The sequence below is a fragment of the Rhodnius prolixus genome, unplaced genomic scaffold (assembly GCF_049639745.1).
Source record: "Rhodnius prolixus isolate KJV_2025 unplaced genomic scaffold, Rpr scaffold_1, whole genome shotgun sequence".
Classification (NCBI taxonomy): Eukaryota; Metazoa; Arthropoda; class Insecta; order Hemiptera; family Reduviidae; genus Rhodnius; species Rhodnius prolixus.
This window is the reverse complement of record NW_027411581.1, coordinates 11,079,624-11,096,674: the sequence shown is the minus strand read 5'-3', so window position 1 is coordinate 11,096,674 and position 17,051 is coordinate 11,079,624. Positions and strand designations below refer to the sequence as shown.

General features: G+C 31.2%; 2 protein-coding genes and 3 non-coding genes across 5 annotated transcripts in view; 1 reads left to right on the top strand and 4 right to left on the bottom strand.

Moving 5' to 3' along the window:
- LOC141454168 (organic cation transporter protein) overlaps window positions 1-11,768 on the top strand; it is a 37,079-nt gene extending 25,311 nt beyond the window's left edge. Inside the window, exons 3-10 of the mRNA XM_074128115.1 lie at window positions 1,676-1,865; window positions 3,503-3,606; window positions 6,765-6,922; window positions 7,121-7,289; window positions 8,564-8,794; window positions 9,771-9,985; window positions 10,063-10,244; window positions 10,684-11,768. Coding sequence (XP_073984216.1) covers window positions 1,676-1,865; window positions 3,503-3,606; window positions 6,765-6,922; window positions 7,121-7,289; window positions 8,564-8,794; window positions 9,771-9,985; window positions 10,063-10,244; window positions 10,684-10,896 — 1,462 coding nt within the window. The 3' untranslated portion in view covers window positions 10,897-11,768. The remainder of the gene's footprint in view (window positions 1-1,675; window positions 1,866-3,502; window positions 3,607-6,764; window positions 6,923-7,120; window positions 7,290-8,563; window positions 8,795-9,770; window positions 9,986-10,062; window positions 10,245-10,683) is intronic.
- Window positions 11,769-13,571: 1,803 nt separating this feature from the next.
- Window positions 13,572-17,020, bottom strand: RpS23 (ribosomal protein S23). The gene is made up of 4 exons (XM_074128315.1): window positions 16,864-17,020; window positions 16,524-16,683; window positions 14,062-14,246; window positions 13,572-13,717 (listed from the first exon to the last, which is right to left on the bottom strand). Exons 1-4 carry the CDS (start codon window positions 16,865-16,867, stop codon window positions 13,635-13,637), a joined length of 432 nt encoding a protein of 143 aa, XP_073984416.1. The 5' UTR covers window positions 16,868-17,020; the 3' UTR covers window positions 13,572-13,634.
- On the bottom strand, window positions 14,482-14,558 carry LOC141446374 (small nucleolar RNA SNORD36). The gene has a single exon (XR_012453670.1). It is a non-coding gene; the product is annotated as a small nucleolar RNA SNORD36 (small nucleolar RNA).
- Window positions 15,441-15,518, bottom strand: LOC141446373 (small nucleolar RNA SNORD36). Its single transcript, XR_012453669.1, has one exon. It is a non-coding gene; the product is annotated as a small nucleolar RNA SNORD36 (small nucleolar RNA).
- Window positions 15,880-15,957, bottom strand: LOC141446372 (small nucleolar RNA SNORD36). The gene has a single exon (XR_012453668.1). It is a non-coding gene; the product is annotated as a small nucleolar RNA SNORD36 (small nucleolar RNA).
- Window positions 17,021-17,051: the final 31 nt, after the last annotated feature.

Sequence of the window (17,051 nt, the reverse complement as noted above, 5' to 3'; positions counted from 1 at the left end):
GGTATTGTGGTTTCTGTGTTCCACAAACTTCCAAGGACGCATTTAATTTAGCTATTCAGGAATGGACCTAAAACCTGAAAGAATGTTGCGGATGAATTTGTTAGACACCAGATATTTGCTTAACTAATATGTACAATAGTTTGTACCAACTTATTCGGTACTTCTCATTCCATGTATGTATTTTTCTACTCTTCTTCTTCAACCATATCATTTATTGAAGATTATATTTGAACCATGACAGAACATCTAATCTACTTCGCAAACATTTAAATGGAGAGATAAACTTAGTATTTATTCATTTTAGAGCAATTCACAACTTGAGGCGACAATAAGACCTAGACCCATAGGATTCTAGAAATGTCAATTGTCTGCAGAGATTTTAAAAAAGAATCAACAAGTAAATTTATTGGTAGCTGTGAAGAAAAAAGAATTTTTTACAACAGTAATTACTTTTTTATGAAACTATCTTTTGATTGAAAAGTATCGTTAATGCAAAATTGCCAATGTTATGTTAGGATTTAGCAGTATTTGGATCTGTGTTTGTAATAAAAATCACTAACCAATTAGTAAGGGCTTTCACAAACGAAAATATTGTTTTTATAGAGAATCTCAATAAAGAATATCATGAATACAAATTCTGCTAAATCTATTACATTTTAATAATCTAAGAAGAACTTAGTGCTTCTTCTTACATGAATCTTAAGAGATAACTTTGTATAATAATTAATTAGCTATTTTTCTTCTTCTATTTGTTTCTACCAGCATGGCTTGTTCGTTTATTTCTATTTTTTATTAGCTTGAGTATTTTTGTATGTAGTTTTCAATTTTGTATATAATTGTTAACATTTGAATAGTGCTTCTTTTGATAACATCAAATTTTTACTCCAAAAATGACATATCAAGGTAAGGGTTTCAATGTTACTTTTCCTTTTCATGTCATTGATAAAAAAATCGGCTGCGAATTACACAAGAATTTTATTACTTTATTGCGATGATAAAATTTGTGACTGCAGTTTCGCCCCCTTCAAAAATGAATTCAACTTTCTACACAAAAGGAATCTATTTGTGGACAAACCAAGTTTCTTATTTTATTTTACACCTTGTCACATGTTCAGAAATGAAGCCATTTTTGCGAATGGAGATTAATCTTCTTTGTTCTATTCCGTTTGATAGGCGAAATCTGTAGTTAGTTAAATAGTAGCTAATCAAGTTGAACGATGTTTCAGTGTTTGGAATTTCATTGGCAGTTTCAACAGAAATTTTGTCAGCTTACTTTGCTGAATAGTTGCTGATTTTCTTAAAAAGGTTTTTTTCAGAGAATCATTTGTTTTTTTTTCCAAAACCAATGGAAATTTAAAAAGTGGGGCTTTTGATTAAATTTTTTAAAGACCCTGAATTGAAACAAATGTTTAAAATTTTATAACAGTTTTTCTTGACTTGGCGTTTTATATGGAATTTTCACCATCAATTCTTCTATTCTTTGGCTAATAGATTTTGCAATCGTTGAAATGTGTTTAGGAAATTTCATTAGATTGGAAAATTGGGTAAATTTCATTTATATAGAAGACTTTATATTTATTATAATACTTCTCTTCAATAATATCAATAACTTCAATTTAAATTTAAAAAAAAAGAAAGACAAAACATGCAAAAACAATTTACTTTAACACGGTAGATGTGCAATACCAGGCCTGGACAATGGTACAACAACAGAATGGAATTCCACCGAAGTACTGCAATGGATACCTTCAGCTGGAAATGGGCTGAGTTCTTGTTTCATAATGGATCCAGATACAAATTCTACGACAGAATGTGAAGACTGGGTTTACGACTATACTTATTATAAATCCACAAGAGCAATCGATGTGAGTTTTATTTATTCCCTATTTAATATAGTTTCAGTAATGATAACTTTAAAAAAATAAGTAAACAAAGGTGAGTGATAAGTAATCTGATACAAATAATGCAAAGAAAATTAATAAAGGACTTCGGGAAATTAAGTGTTTATTCTATTGAGTAAAACTACGACTTTAAATGGTTTTAATGTTGCAAAAAAAAAAAAAAAAAATTGAACACCATGTAATTTGAGATTTTGGTTTTAATCATTTCACCAAGTTTCTTGTTTTTCACTTGTCATGACCTGATGTAACAATTCGACCATATGGATTTAAGTGTCATGCGGACTAGTAACTAGGAGATCCCTAGTTTGAGACCCGCATTTAGATACTTTTTATTTGTTGGTAAAATGTTAATTCTAGAGTATTTGCTTACGACACTGTCTATTCTATGTCACCTGCTTTGGTTGTTGGACATTATCCTCAAAATAAACTTGGCATCCCAAATGCCTGTACCAAGGTTTTAATCGCTACAGGAAGAAGGGTGAGAAAGTCTCGGATCAAGTGAAGAGATGATAATAAGTGGGGTTCAAAACCGTTTCGTAGTCCTAGGGACTTTGCGGGATCTTTAGATCATCCTAATTCATTCGAAATTTTCTTGGAGTAAAAATATTCGAATGGACCGCACAAAGAAGCTAGAACCAAGCGAGTTTAAGCTCACAAAGGTCTGCTTGTGAGCCTAAATTTCTGATTTAAGAATGAGCACTCCAGTTGAATTTACTCATTTGAACAAATATATGCATTTGTTAAGGTCAACTTTTCCCGGTATGACCGATTTCCTACCTTCAGAAAGGCGCGAAAGTTTCGGAGGAGAGCAGGAAAAAGTTTTAAGCCTTCATTTTTCCCAGGCGAATTGGAAATGACAACTCGACAATATCTCAAAAAAGTGGTGTTCTTTTTTATGCGATTTCATTTATATTTTGGCTAGTGAACAATTAGTTGTTTTCGTAGATTCTATCATTTCAGTTAAGTGGAGTACAACTAATGTTTCAATGAAATTCATTGTGTGGCTTATTCAGTGTGGTGAAATTGAATTGTGGTTAGAGGTTCCTTTTTGATTATTTTTTCCTCATATTGTAATCTATCTTGCTTTCTGTTATGCTAAAATTATTCGTAGACTCTCATGGAAATCTTATGATTTGTTAGTTATTATAGATTTGGTGACAGTTTAGTTTATTCATTGCTTTCATCGTACATCTACTTCTTTTCTGTGAATAAATATTTCTCATGTGGTTAAGTTGTGTTTGTAACATGTATTAAAAATGTTTGGCTCCCATTTAAATTTGTACATTACCTTAATTGTGGAATGTACTTGATTATTTATTTTTCGTAGTTAGTCTCAATTGTTGAAAATGTTAGGAAGATTGAACTGAATGCAAACACTCATCTTCTCATTCTTGATCACTCTTCAATGTTTGACTTTTATCTAAACATACCCGTTTTCTTTAGTAAATGTTGTGTGTCACTATTGAAATAATATTAAATAATATTTTGAAATCTTCTTACTGGTTGGTAAAACATTAAATATTAAAGGTTGTAGAGTTTGAAAATGAATTTTATATTGGTTTATTTTCAATGATCCATATTTGTTTATTGTGCATTTCAAGTGGGACTTCGTTTGCGGTCAAAGATGGATGGGAGCAATTTCACAATCTGCTTACATGTTTGGTGTCTTCATTGGTGCTGTAACCTTAGGAGCGTTGGCCGATAAGTAAGTTTTAAATAATTATTTACAAGTATATTTTATGATTGACGGTTGATAAGTTCCAAAAATTTTAACCTAGCTTTAACTAAAAACTGAATTTTAGTCCATTCAAGGTGATCTGAAATCATTAATATATATTTTTTTAATTGCTCTTCACCTTAATTTTTAAATATGTTTAAAAATGTTTTTAATGCTGTTAAAATATGGGCCAAGGTTATTCATATTTCAAACAAATTTTGTTATACTTAACTGTAATATTGACAATTCTAGTATTCAGAATGATATGTTAGTATTAAAAAATATATTTGTTTTCTTATTTTTATTCGCTAATTAACTGCTCGAACTTTTCAACAATTCCCAGCCAAAAGAGATATCTGCTTTCCCTTACTTTGTTTCCGTCAACGTCTATTTCATTGGTTCCTGAAATATTTTCAGGAGATTGCCGGTGGTCTAAAAGCGGCCCTACTTCAAAATAAAAATGCTAAAATGTAAATGAATGAAGGAATATTAATTATTTCTTAAACACTTTTTGAATATCTTTACATAATAGACATACACAATATTTTGAAAACTTAACATAGGTATATAATCGTGAAACTTAAATACTTTTTATTTTTATTTTTGATGGGATTTCACTTTTATACCTCGATAATATTTGAGCATTTCGGTTTTATGATTGTCGAATTAGCGCCAACCATCGGTCTGGTAGGCGAAAAATTTTCGAAGAAAGGTGCGGTATGAGCACTCAGTGGCGTTCAAAGGTTTACTTGCCTGTGTGTGTGGTGCCATAAATACCACACCAATTGCGGCTTCGGAGGTTCTCAATCTTCCTTCTACATCCAAGTCGTGGTATGGTGACTCTTTAACAGCGATGTGTTTCCAAAGCTATTTAAGGAGCTAGGCGGACTAGGTTCTGGGTCTACTCAAAGTAATTTATACTATTACAATTTGAGGGGCCCCTGAATACAGTTTCAGCAAGCTTTCAATATTCTTACTCCGCATAGAAAGGCTTAAAGGCGAGGACCTCGTCAGTTTCAAACAACTCTGTATATGTAATCACTGATGCCCCAAGAAAAAACAGAAGAAGTGGGATCTGGGATGTATGGGACTAAACCGAGGTTTTATATTTCTGTACGACTCGGAAGGCTGGTCACAGTTCTTCACGCGGAGTCGCAATATTTAAGATATTACTTCAACAAAGCCGGGCGTCATTTCGGATGATCGGAGGCATCATAATGAATCATTCTATATTAAATAAACTAATGCATCGCATAAACCTAACAAAGAATAGCCAGTGTAAGGTTCTGACTGCAGGAAGAGGAAAAAGTGTGTCAGTGCGAAGGGCTGTGAAATTCGGAATTATGGCATCAATTTGATTCCTAGAATTATTGCACGTGTTAACTTCTACCACCATACAATATACTAAAACTATTGCTTCGCTTCCTATTAGTAGGAGTTAGAGAGAGAATAAAAGAATCTAAAGAGTCAAATAAAATATATTTTAATTTTAAGTAATCTTGAAATAAATTCGAACATAGTAACTTCCAACTTGTAATAACTAAAAGTAGTTTACCTTGAGTCGACAGAAACAAGAAAAAAAATGGCCAAACCGTTCACTAAATAGTTGATTTGTAATATTTTGAGTACCAATGACAATATAAGCTTTAAAAAATAAAAATTTTAATAGAGACTATTTAACAGTAACCTTTAACTGTTATGTCTAAATGCATTTTTTACTCTATTTATATATTTATAAGTAGGTCTGTTCCATATTTACAAGCTACAAATGAATAATTTTTAAATAAAAGCGTTTTATTTTTTAGTTCTAGAAAAAGTATATTTACTTTTATTTAATTTTAATTATTTTGTATTAATTGCCAACCGACTTTTTTTTTTATATAAACCTTATGCGCTTGAAACAAATTAAATGCAAGTTATTATAGTGGTTCCCGTTTGTTGAATAAGCAATACAATTAGAGTCGGATCCAACAAGGCAGGGATCCATTATCGGATTATGTAATTGCATCCTACTAAAGACTAGTTAGATCTTGTACTCTCAGAATACAAGCTTTAGGCTTCTTTGTCAGATCCGATGACGGCTTCCCGATCCAAAGGAGTTCCGTAGAGGCCTGGGTGGTTACTGGGATGAAAGGGAAAAGCACAATAAGTCTCTTGTGGCTGCGGTGCCGTTGGATAAAGGTCCCGACCCTCTTCTAATTCTAACTCTACTAGGATGGAAGGATCCTCTCCCAACTTCTTAATTTGGGGATCCATTTTGAAACATTTTAAGAGAGGATGGAGAGGGTATCCTCTCTTTCTGAAGAGCTTGGTTCCTTTGATTTGGGGAAGCCACATCAGAGGAACATTGAGGAGCGTTGAGAAGGGCGTGGTGAGTCTGACCTGGAGAATATCGCAGTAACCAGACATTATTAATGAATGTACCACACCTAAAATTTTCTTTGAGGAGTAGCTTTCATCAGAATATTTATAGAGAAGAATGATGATGAAGAGTGAGTTGGAGGAGATGTTGGCAAAAGATCAATGATCCACTTGCTTGTCATGAATTTATTCCATTTTTATAGAGATAATTTAAAAACTTTTGATTGAGCATAATACATGCTGTAATTGGTGTAAATTTGTGAATTACAATCATTTCCAATAGTACTGGCTGTGTCGGTCACATATAAACATCTTTGAATGCCCACAAGTTACTTTTCAGCATTGAGATTTATTATTTTTGTGTAAGACTGAATTTTTTTTTATATAAAAAGGAAAGCCGTTTTACAAATAACAAATAAAAACTTATACATTGAATTTATTATCAGCTGGCATACCTTCTAAAAACAATATATCTTAACAATGCTATTAAATGTGGCATTGTTTTCGATAGTGGACAACAGTACCAGTCGTCGATTGGTCGATTGGAGAGGAGTTACCTCTTTCTGGCAATACCGTGTAGGGTTCATTGTCTCATTCCTCTGTGGCGTTCCTGTAATATTCCTTTCCATATCCTAACAAACCAAAACATGAACTTCTTAAAAGATGTTTTTTATTGATCGTCGCTTGCATATTTTATTTGAGACAGACTGATCTTTCTATGCCGGAAGTTGACATATTCGCAATGTACCTATTATTTATTGTAAAATAGTTTTCTTTTTTTCCAGGTATGGTCGCAAAACTATTTTTTACATCTCAGCCGTAGCTCAACTGATACTGAGTACTTCTATTGCTTTTGTAACAAACTATTATCTCTTTTTGGTACTGTCAATGTTATATGGTGTATTTGGCTCGGCTGGCTCCTACATTACAGCCTTTGTACTTGGTAAGTGTAGTTCTCTGAAACTCTGGTATATGTAATCAATCAATTTTTGTGTCTTAATTAAATTATATTTTCAATAAAAACAATTTCAATTTTGGCAGAATCTTGCTATTGTTGAGAAAAAAAATAATGTTGCATTAGAAAACTAGAAGAAAGCTATTAAATAAAGACTTTGTGAGTAAACTTTTTCAACATTTTCAGCAATGGAACTTGTCGGTCCAAGCAAGAGAACAGTGTGTGGTATATCGTTCCAAGCCGTATTCGCCATCGGTATAATGTTGGTGGCTGTTTGGGGTTTCTTGATTACAAATCATGTAACATTGCAATTAGTGTACGGCCTTCACAGTCTACTGCTTATTGGTCACTGGTGGTTCGTTTCATTAAATATTTATTCAATTTTATACTTATTCTCTTAACAAAAAGAAGATGCATTAATATTTACATATGATAATTTATCGACCCACTTTCTACTAACATCCTTAAAGAAGTCCTTGATATTATCTTTAAAATAATAATAATAATATTTACGCTTAAAAATATTGAACTTATGGAATACTTCCTTTTTTAACTCTCTTTTCTAACCTTATTGCATTCTTTTGGTAAATAGTAGTTTAATCAGAGAATTCTCGAGATTAAATTTGTTTAAAAATCTATGAAATAGTTTAAGTTTGATAAAAATTTTAGATCAGGCATTAAATAGTTAAAATTTAAAGAGAAATCAGGAATCCTTCTTCATTTATCACTTAAATAATTCACTTAGAGAGTGCTACCACTGGGTAGTTTCTTTCCTCCTGCTCTTTCCGCACCAGTTCATATTTACTTATTTATACATGTATACAGATGGTAAATTACTAAATAAATAAAATAATTCACTGTATCATTTAAAACCTTTAGTACTCTTTCCGCCCTTTGTGAATAAATTTGCAAAATTTTGCGAAATCTTGACAGAAAATCTACTGTACCTATAGATGCATATTTATTTTTTAATTATTGCGCAACATTCGCTTCAAATTTATTCTAAATAAATTCAGATCAATATCTGTATTGTTATACTGGGTTTGATTTCCGGAATTTGTTCCTGGATTTTATTCAATGCGTTAATGTGGTAAAATAACAACAGACACTAATTAAATAGACTATTGATTTATTTTAAGAAACGTTCTCAAAAGAGCCTTAAACAAAATTTAAAAACAGACACAAAAAAATGGATTAAGTGGTTGTTAAGCAAACAAGTTCTACTTTCATCATACAATAACGAGTTTCTTCATCTTCATACTTTCATTAAAAACTTTTTTTTGGACGATCTGTATCGATACTTCTATATGTATTTATTAAGAATAAGATCAAAGTATTTAATCCATCTTTTTACCAATATTTTGCACTTGTTTTAAAGTAACATTTCTGTTAATTATGAATACATACTTATGCCCATGTTCGTTAATTTTAAAAATTAAAATCATTAATTAAAAAAAAAAAATCTGCTCTATAAAAGTAAAAGTTAATGAATCAAATGAATGAGTTTATTAATAATGGCCAGTTTAGTTAGTAATCTATACAAATCAAATTATTCAAGAAGAAGCTATCTAAATTAACGTCAATAAATTAATGTCTTTCTACTTTTGTTTTTTTATTTTTCACTCACAGGTTAATAGATGAATCTCCAAGATGGTTATGGGCACAGGGCAGAGTTGCAGAAAGTGTAGACATTGTAGCCCGAGCAGTTAAGTTGAATGGAAGCCCAGAAATAGACAAGGCCCATTTTGTATCAGTCGGTAAAGCTAAAACAAGAACTGCTCATGGGAAGTCGGCAACAATAGCTGATATGTTTAAGACACCCTATCTTAGGCAGAAAACGTTAAATCTTTCTTTAAATTGGTAAGTATTTTCTAGATATTCAACAAACTTAATGCTCATGTTTTTAGTGATTTATGTACAATATTAAATACAATTTAATAAGCTCTAGCAACATAGTCCATTCATTCTATTAGAAGTTATCTTTCGTCGAGCTTTTAGTTTCGTGGCGAGACCAATCTTTACTTTTAAAAACAAAGCATTCTTGAATCACTATCTGTAATTTATTAAGTCGCCGGTTTTAAAGAAAAACATTCTTTGATCGGAAAGGATGATCTTTTGGTACCTATGAGGCTATATACAGGGTAACTAGCTGTACTTGAAAGTTTACGACTTTGGTATTTTTTTTTTTTTTAGGAAAATTCATTTTAGGACAGTTCTGGTGAGGCTGGGGCAAGACTTCTTACAATTAATTGTACTTTTATTCTACATATCACTCATTACTAAAATTCAGAGTTGCAGAAAACTACTTGACCGGGGATTGAAGCTCTTCATACATTTTGCACTCTATTAACTTCCTTTTGATTTTTGTTTTCAATTCCCTCCCAAATCCTTTAATTACAGTGAGGCAACTCAACTTTTTATAAAAATCTGAAGTTGTAAGAGAACCTTGAGAATTTTAAGAGAATGTCTATTTGAGTGTTAATCCAGATTTTTCAGAACTTAAAAAGTAACACAATTTTTATTCCTATCTTTGTTTATGGCCTGAATATTATATATTCTGCAGAATATAATAAACTGAGGAGTTAATAAAACAAAACAAAAAAATAATAACTTGAGGTATAAATAATTAAATAGACGGAATGAAAAATTGAAGATCACTACTGTTCCAACTTTTTAATTAAAAGGATAACGTTCTTCTGTCGCTTTGAAACTTTAAAATGTAGACTTTCAGTGAGTTGGTAATAAGTTCAACTATTCTAGCAGAGAAACTAAACCACCATAGATTGTTGAATACCAGTTTATAATTCAGTTGATATAATTTTGTTTCACGTTTCAGGTTTGCTAACAGTTTAGCTTACTACGGCTTATCATTGAACACTGGTTCTTTAGAAGGAAATCCTTACTTCGTGCTGTTCATTATGGGTTTAGTTGAGCTCCCCAGCTATTTCCTAACAATTGTATTATTAGATAAAACTGGTCGGAGATTCCTTATTTGCTCCTTTATGATTATTGGCTCAATAGCTTGCCTAGCTACGGCAGTAATTCCTCCAGGTAAATTCAAGAAATATGAATGTGATTATATTATTAATGTAAAATTATACAACATTTAATGTTAATACATTTTTCAGATTGGTCAGTAATGTCACTTAGTGTTGTATTTGTTGGTAAATTTTGTATAGCAAGTTCTTTTGCTATAATTTATAACTATAGTGCGGAATTATTTCCAACTGTTTTAAGAAATACCGGACTCGGATTCGGTAGCATGTGTGCAAGATGTAGCGCTACATTAACGCCTTTAATTACGCTGTTGGTAAGTATGGCTAATATGTAGAATTCACTTAGTGAAATTTAATTATAGAGTTCTTCCTAGAAGTTTCTTACAGCTCATTGTCCGGAGATGGATAGTGTAGTCTACAACAAGAGAACATTGCCCAGAGACCGGCAGTGCACTAAAAAAGTTCTTGGTGCAAATGAATTAAGAAGTTGGCGCGCCAAAAGAAAGCAAAATATATATAGAGCTCTCAGTATTAACTTATTCAAAAGATTGTTACTTTTATTGAATGCCAGGAATTTTTTTTTTTTTTTATCAACTGCAAAGCCCCCTATTAAAAGGAGTGGTGTATAAAAAGTAATTTCAAACCTCATAAGTGGATACATTCTTCACTTTCATCTAGTGAATCAGTTAATACTAACGGGACACTAATGTTTGTTTTAAATTTCCGTACATTCGCTTTCTATTCCTTTTTCAGGATTCGTTCGACAAACGTGTGCCAACGGTAGTATTTGCTTCAGTATCTTTGATATCCGGAATATTAACAATGTTCTTGCCAGAAACCTTAGACGAGCCAATGCCACAATCCCTGCAAGATGGAGAAGTGTTTGGACGCGGTGACACATGTTTTACAACAGGATGTTTGCCATCATTATCGAAAAAGAAATACGAGACCCCTAAGCCCGTTTAAATTTAGAGGCAAATGGAAAAATGTTACCAAAATAAAAAAGAACTGTGAACGGTATTGCTACAAAATGTTGTATTTTTTTTATACTTTAATTCTATTTTAAAATGGATTTTGGTTAGAATACATTATCGTTAAGATATCTGCCTAAGATTAAAAAAAAGTGCCGTACAGTACTGCACTCAGAAACTAAAATGTAGCTGCACTTACGAGCAAAAATTGCTAATAACAATTATTACTAATGTAATTCAAAAAATTAATTCGTAATTAATTATGAAAATTATTAAATGAAAAATGTTTTAACTCTGGGTTATATTTGAAATTAAATGATAACGATTGGCGAAAAAAATAAATCCACAGTGAGCCAAGAGATAGGTAGAGTGTGGTTTTCGTGTTGTATGAACAACTACAAATCTATTCGTAAGTGAAAATGACTTCGACGCATCATATCATACAATTCCTGAACTAATCTATTAGATTTAACTACACTTTTGTTTGTAAGTATCATATGTTAACTTAATTCATAACTGGATTCTTTGCGACTTGTTTCCATTTTTGCTTTCTTTCTTTTTTTTTAAATGAAATAATTATAAGTATTCTTAAAAAATAAGGATTCTTGCCTGAAAAAACTCATCAGATGATGAGATGTGATGCAATCTTAATACGAATTGTTGTTTGTTTGAAATGAAGTACCTGTTGTAAGCGATATATCCTATGATATGTAGAAGACTATGTGATTTGGATAATTGCTAATATTTTTATATTAATAATTAGAGAATAATATTATTTTTACTTAAAATAAATAAATACATAAAATTATAACTTCCCAAGTTTTACTTTTTGTATTTTTCCTTAGTAAATCTTCTTTTTTTTCTGACTCTCTTTATTTAATTTACAACTGCCTATTGCCAACATGTAAATCGGATTGCTTACAATATATAAATATAAATGAGTTGACAGATTTTAATGAGGTTCATCCAACGATAACCATCACGAGTCGGCTAACACAAGATGCCGTTGAAGTGAATTCGAAGGATGCCCTTTTCTATCATGTAAATAAAGTAAATCTTATTTTTAATTTATTTAATTATTTCTAGAAAACAGGTTTAGACTTTAGAAATAAGCTTTACCATTAGACTGTGCATTTAAAATTACATTGTCTTATCAATGTTGGATTAATGTATTTTTATAATAAATTATTTTTGTAAACTAATTTTTACTAACGTTTAACACTTCGAATGTTGAAAAACGAAAAAGCGATTTAAAATAAAAGGTGATAGATCAATTTTCTAAAACTTATTGATTCACCCTGCTCTTATTATTTGGTTAAAATCTTTTAATAAATGGTTACTCATATTCTTTGTACAAGAATAAAGTTTCTTTCTGGTAAATTTATACAAATTATATTTGTATTGAATGCGATTCCTTAATCCATTTCAATGATACATGAAATTGAATGCACTTATTCTCTTCCCTTTTTATTTATTTATTTATTTATTTATGTTCGCAAGGCGCAGAAATGCAGTACTTAATGGTGACGTCGTTTTGGTCATAAAATTCTTTAACGGCGATATTGAATTTAGAACTACATTTTACACGAGTTGAATGTGTGGTTAGGTCCGCACTGCTGTCCCAAAAATCTTTAATTTTATTCGTAGCAGCCGCATTTCTATTTTATCCCTGACCGGTTTAGAACTTTCATCAATTAGAAGTAGATTAATCAGTATGGTTTAGAGATTTCAACTTCACATACATTACCGTATCGCACTACACTTGCTGACATAGTATTCTTGCAAACTACGTTTATTAATCTGAAGAGGTATTAAACAGATTTATAAATATTAAAAACAAAATGAAACGAGATTATTGTAGTAAGAGACAACAGTTCAATTGTTCACATCATATTTGTTTTGTTAGCAGTTAATGGATTTTTGCGCCCTTATTGAGGCAAGCACGCTTCTACGTGCCTATCTCTTTTTTTGCTCTTCTCTAGATTTCGCTCCCAGTATGGTTGTCAATATGCACTTCACAATAGTTCACGTCATTTCGAATGTTTTGTGACTTCTCGTTTGGTTCTTCAACAATTAAGTATTTACTTGGCTGATGTAAAAACATGGAGTAAAAACATGTTAGTTCTCTAAAGTTGTTTTACATGGTACGAATGAAATTGAGTGTTGTTTTTTTAAAGTCTGGTACTCGGGTTTGTTTGAAAGGGTGTTCTCAAAAAAAGTAGTAAGTCATATCAAACCAAACAGGCACAGTCCCACATCGAAACATTGGCAAATACAGAAAAACAATTGGTCAAAACCAATACTGAATAGGACATAGTTCAAAACATAGAAAGAGAAAAATAAAGGTCTAAAAGAATTCGCGAAACGCACGTACAATTGAAAATAGCAAGTTCTTTAAGGTACTGTTAAGAAGTAATGAACTCAAGTAATTACGAAATTAAGCATCGGAGTATATAATTGAGTAAATATGGTGAATGTTTATGTTTGATGGACCTAAGGCGAAGTTGAAAAGAATTTTTCATTTTTAGAGAATTAACATAACACATTGATATTTGTGGAAATCTTAATACGTTACCAGAACTGTGCCAATTAATGCATTGCAGATCCAGTGGGCTAAATTATTCTGTACCATGATACCTTGGAATATTTTGGAAATTGAATAGAAATAAATAAAAAGTACTATTTTATTAAATAGCACATTTTTTGTAAAGTACAAAATGAATTATTTTATAATTATGAACGAGGTCTCTCTTTCTTCTCTTTGTACAGGGCAAGCAGCGAAACATTGGCAACTTTTACAACCTTAAAACGAACACCTGCAAAATATTTAATAAATTAAAACTTTTATATAAGATTCTGTTAACATTTCTCAATTTTTAAATAATTTTAACGGTAGAGCCGCATCACATTAGAAGTTATTTGAAAGTAAGTACTTTTGAAACAGAATAATTTCAAGTATGAGGTTAATATTTAATTACTCCATCATCATCATCATCTGCTGGCGCTACAGCCCACTAATGAGCCTTGGCCTCCTCGATGCTCTTCCGCCACTGCTCTAGATTCAGTGCAACAGCCTTCCAATTCCTGATGTCAAACATGCTTCTGGCATCTTCTCTTGCACCATCAACCCAACGTATTAAATAAATATTTATTCACTTACCAGGGATATCACCAACAGCGTGACCTTTTCGTCCAAAACCAGCCACTAATACCTCATCGTTTTCTTCAATGAAATTGAGGCAACCATCCCTTGGTACGAAAGCGGTGATCTTTTTGCCATTTTTTATAAGCTGCACCCTCACACACTTACGAATAGCAGAGTTTGGCTGTTTGGCTTCTACTCCACTGCAAATCAGACACATAATTATGAAAATTCAGACTTCATTCATCCTTCTACATCAGGAAACTCTTCTTTTTTTATGGCTAATTGATCTATTTAATCTAATATAATCTATTTAATTAAATGGTGAGTGGCGAGAGCTTCTCTTATGAACACTTTCTCTTTTTTATTACACACTTAGTTGGTTCTCCTTCACCATTGCATCAATAATCTAATTTGAAATAAACTTGTTTTCAACCTGGTGCTCAGTATTAAAAAGCTCGATTTGTATTGCTACATTAAAAATTTTCAGAATTGGTTCCAAATCTTCACTGCACCAGGAAAGATAAAACTGAAATCTTAAGAGAACAAATAATAAGATACAGAAATCTAACTCAAAACCACATTCAAGATATTTAAACCTTATGCAGATGCAAATTTAAAATATATTTTAAAAAATACAGATGTCCTATTCTGACGATCTGTAAAGTCTGAACAACTAAAAAATTTGTTCCTAATTTTATTCCCATCCTTTTGGATTGATTTCTCGCAGTCTTTAACAATCATTGGCCATTGCTCAATGTTCTCATGAATCCTTACAGAAGATATTAAAAACATAAAATCCACTGAACTTTTTTTGAAACTTTATAACAATTGATATATGACACAACACCATGCATCCATTTTCATTTATAAAATATTTTTGTTTATAAGAGAAGCTCTCGTCACTCACCATTTAATTAAAAAGATTATAGCATTAGATATCAAACCATTAATGCACAGGTATTTAAAGAAAGCTAGTAAACCCTTAAACATGAAAAAATTAAAGATGCTAAATCAAGTTTTAACAAAATGACAGCACGAACAAATTTAGGAAATTATTTTTTGTCTTTTAGGTCTGAAAGTTTCTCTTTAAGAGATCTGGGTACCATTCGGATAGTTGTATTGTTCCTTAGTTGTATTTTAATCAAAATTACACAACTAATGACATATAAATGGAATCTTATATAAAGATTTTCCAAGTAGGATGTTTTCATTGCTTGTTTGCAAATCCTTAAACAATTGTCCTACGGGGCAGTTGTAATTCCCTGGACGTTATATTATGTATCACGTTCTATTTTAAGAACTTCTGGAAACCGTTGAAAGGAAACTAGGCAGTTCCTTACTTTTAGAATAAGAGAACAAAATCTTTATCTCCTATATAAAAAACGTTCCAAACAGATGCTCAGTGTTAAAAAGCTCGATTTGTATTAGCTACATATGTAATATTCAGAATTGGTTCCAAATCATCACTGCATCAGGAACAATAGAACTGAAATCTTTAGATTATATTTAATATTTGAAGCAATAATTTACTGTTCATTAATCTTATTTATAATCCCATAAATGAGGATTCATTTAACAATAGATGTGTGTTCTGAATTAATCTTGGCCAGGTTAAAGTAAATTCGAAATTAAAATTATTGTATCACTTTCAGATACTAAATTAGAAGTTATTCCCCCAACAACTCTTATTTTAACAATTATACATAACCATCCATTATAAAGACTCTTGTAACAGAAAACTTTCCCAGTGCTAAATAAATAAATAAAAGCAACAAAAATATTTTTATTCTGGAAATCATAAAAATGTTCGTTCAGTCTCACTGTTTATGAATTGGTGCTCAGTGTTAAAAAGCTCGATTTGTATTAGCTACATATAAAATATTCAGAATTGGTTCCAAATCATCACTGCACCATTACTGCAAAACTTAAAAGTAAACGAAAAGAACAAAGATTTTTACTGTAAGAATTTATCAGTCACTCTTTGCAGATCTAATGAAATTTGATTTCCTTAAACAAGATTACTACCTATTTCTATGAATCTATGATGCTCAGAAGTAACTAATGTTTAGTCATCATATAGCAATCTGAATAATTTCTGATTAATTACTTATCTTAATTAAATTAATTTCATTAATTACGGACTTTTTATTTATTTTTTTAAAAAAAGCTCATAATAACTGAGAATTGAAACATTCGGCTCAAAGTTCTTTTCGGAATAAAATTTCTTTTAGAATTTTCTTTATTAGTTGCAAAAGTAGAAATGCAATGTAATTTAAGTATTCTTTAGTAAATATTACTGGGAGGGCTGCAAAGTGTAATCAATAATTTTATTTTTTTTTTTGGTCGTCAAGAATTATGTACCATGAATTTAAATCATTAGATCATTCCAATCTTTTCATAATTACTTAGTCAATCATTGTAAAAACACTTTGTGAACGAACAATTTTAGGTGCAATTTAAGAAAAAAGGCTTCTTACACTTTTTCAAGTACAATCCCCTTAGCGTGAGATGCACCACCGAACGGATTTGCTTTCCACCTTGTGCCTAAATGTGCCTTCTTGTAATCCTTATCGGCCCATCTCTGCTCTCTACGATGGTTAACATGTTTTCGAGCTGTCCTAATGCCACGAGGTTTACCTGAAAAGTGAGATTTAGTAAATTATAGCCTCACTATAAATGTATCTATCCTACACTTATTGTTCAAATACAAATAAATAATTAATACATCATTTTGCTAAACAATTTTAATCAAATATGGATTTCCATTGCAAATAAAGTTTACAATATAATTTACTTTTACAAAATGTTTAAACTAACCCATAATACTCGGTACACGTTGTCAACAGCAAAAGGAATGGAATGAACCTAACCTAACTTATGAAAGGAGATATTAACCTTAACGTTTAGCAGCATGCTGAGTGCATTGCAGTGTTACCAAAATCACGCTTTTATAATCGTGGTACTAAATGAAAAACAGTCCTACTATATATTATTTATACACTAAA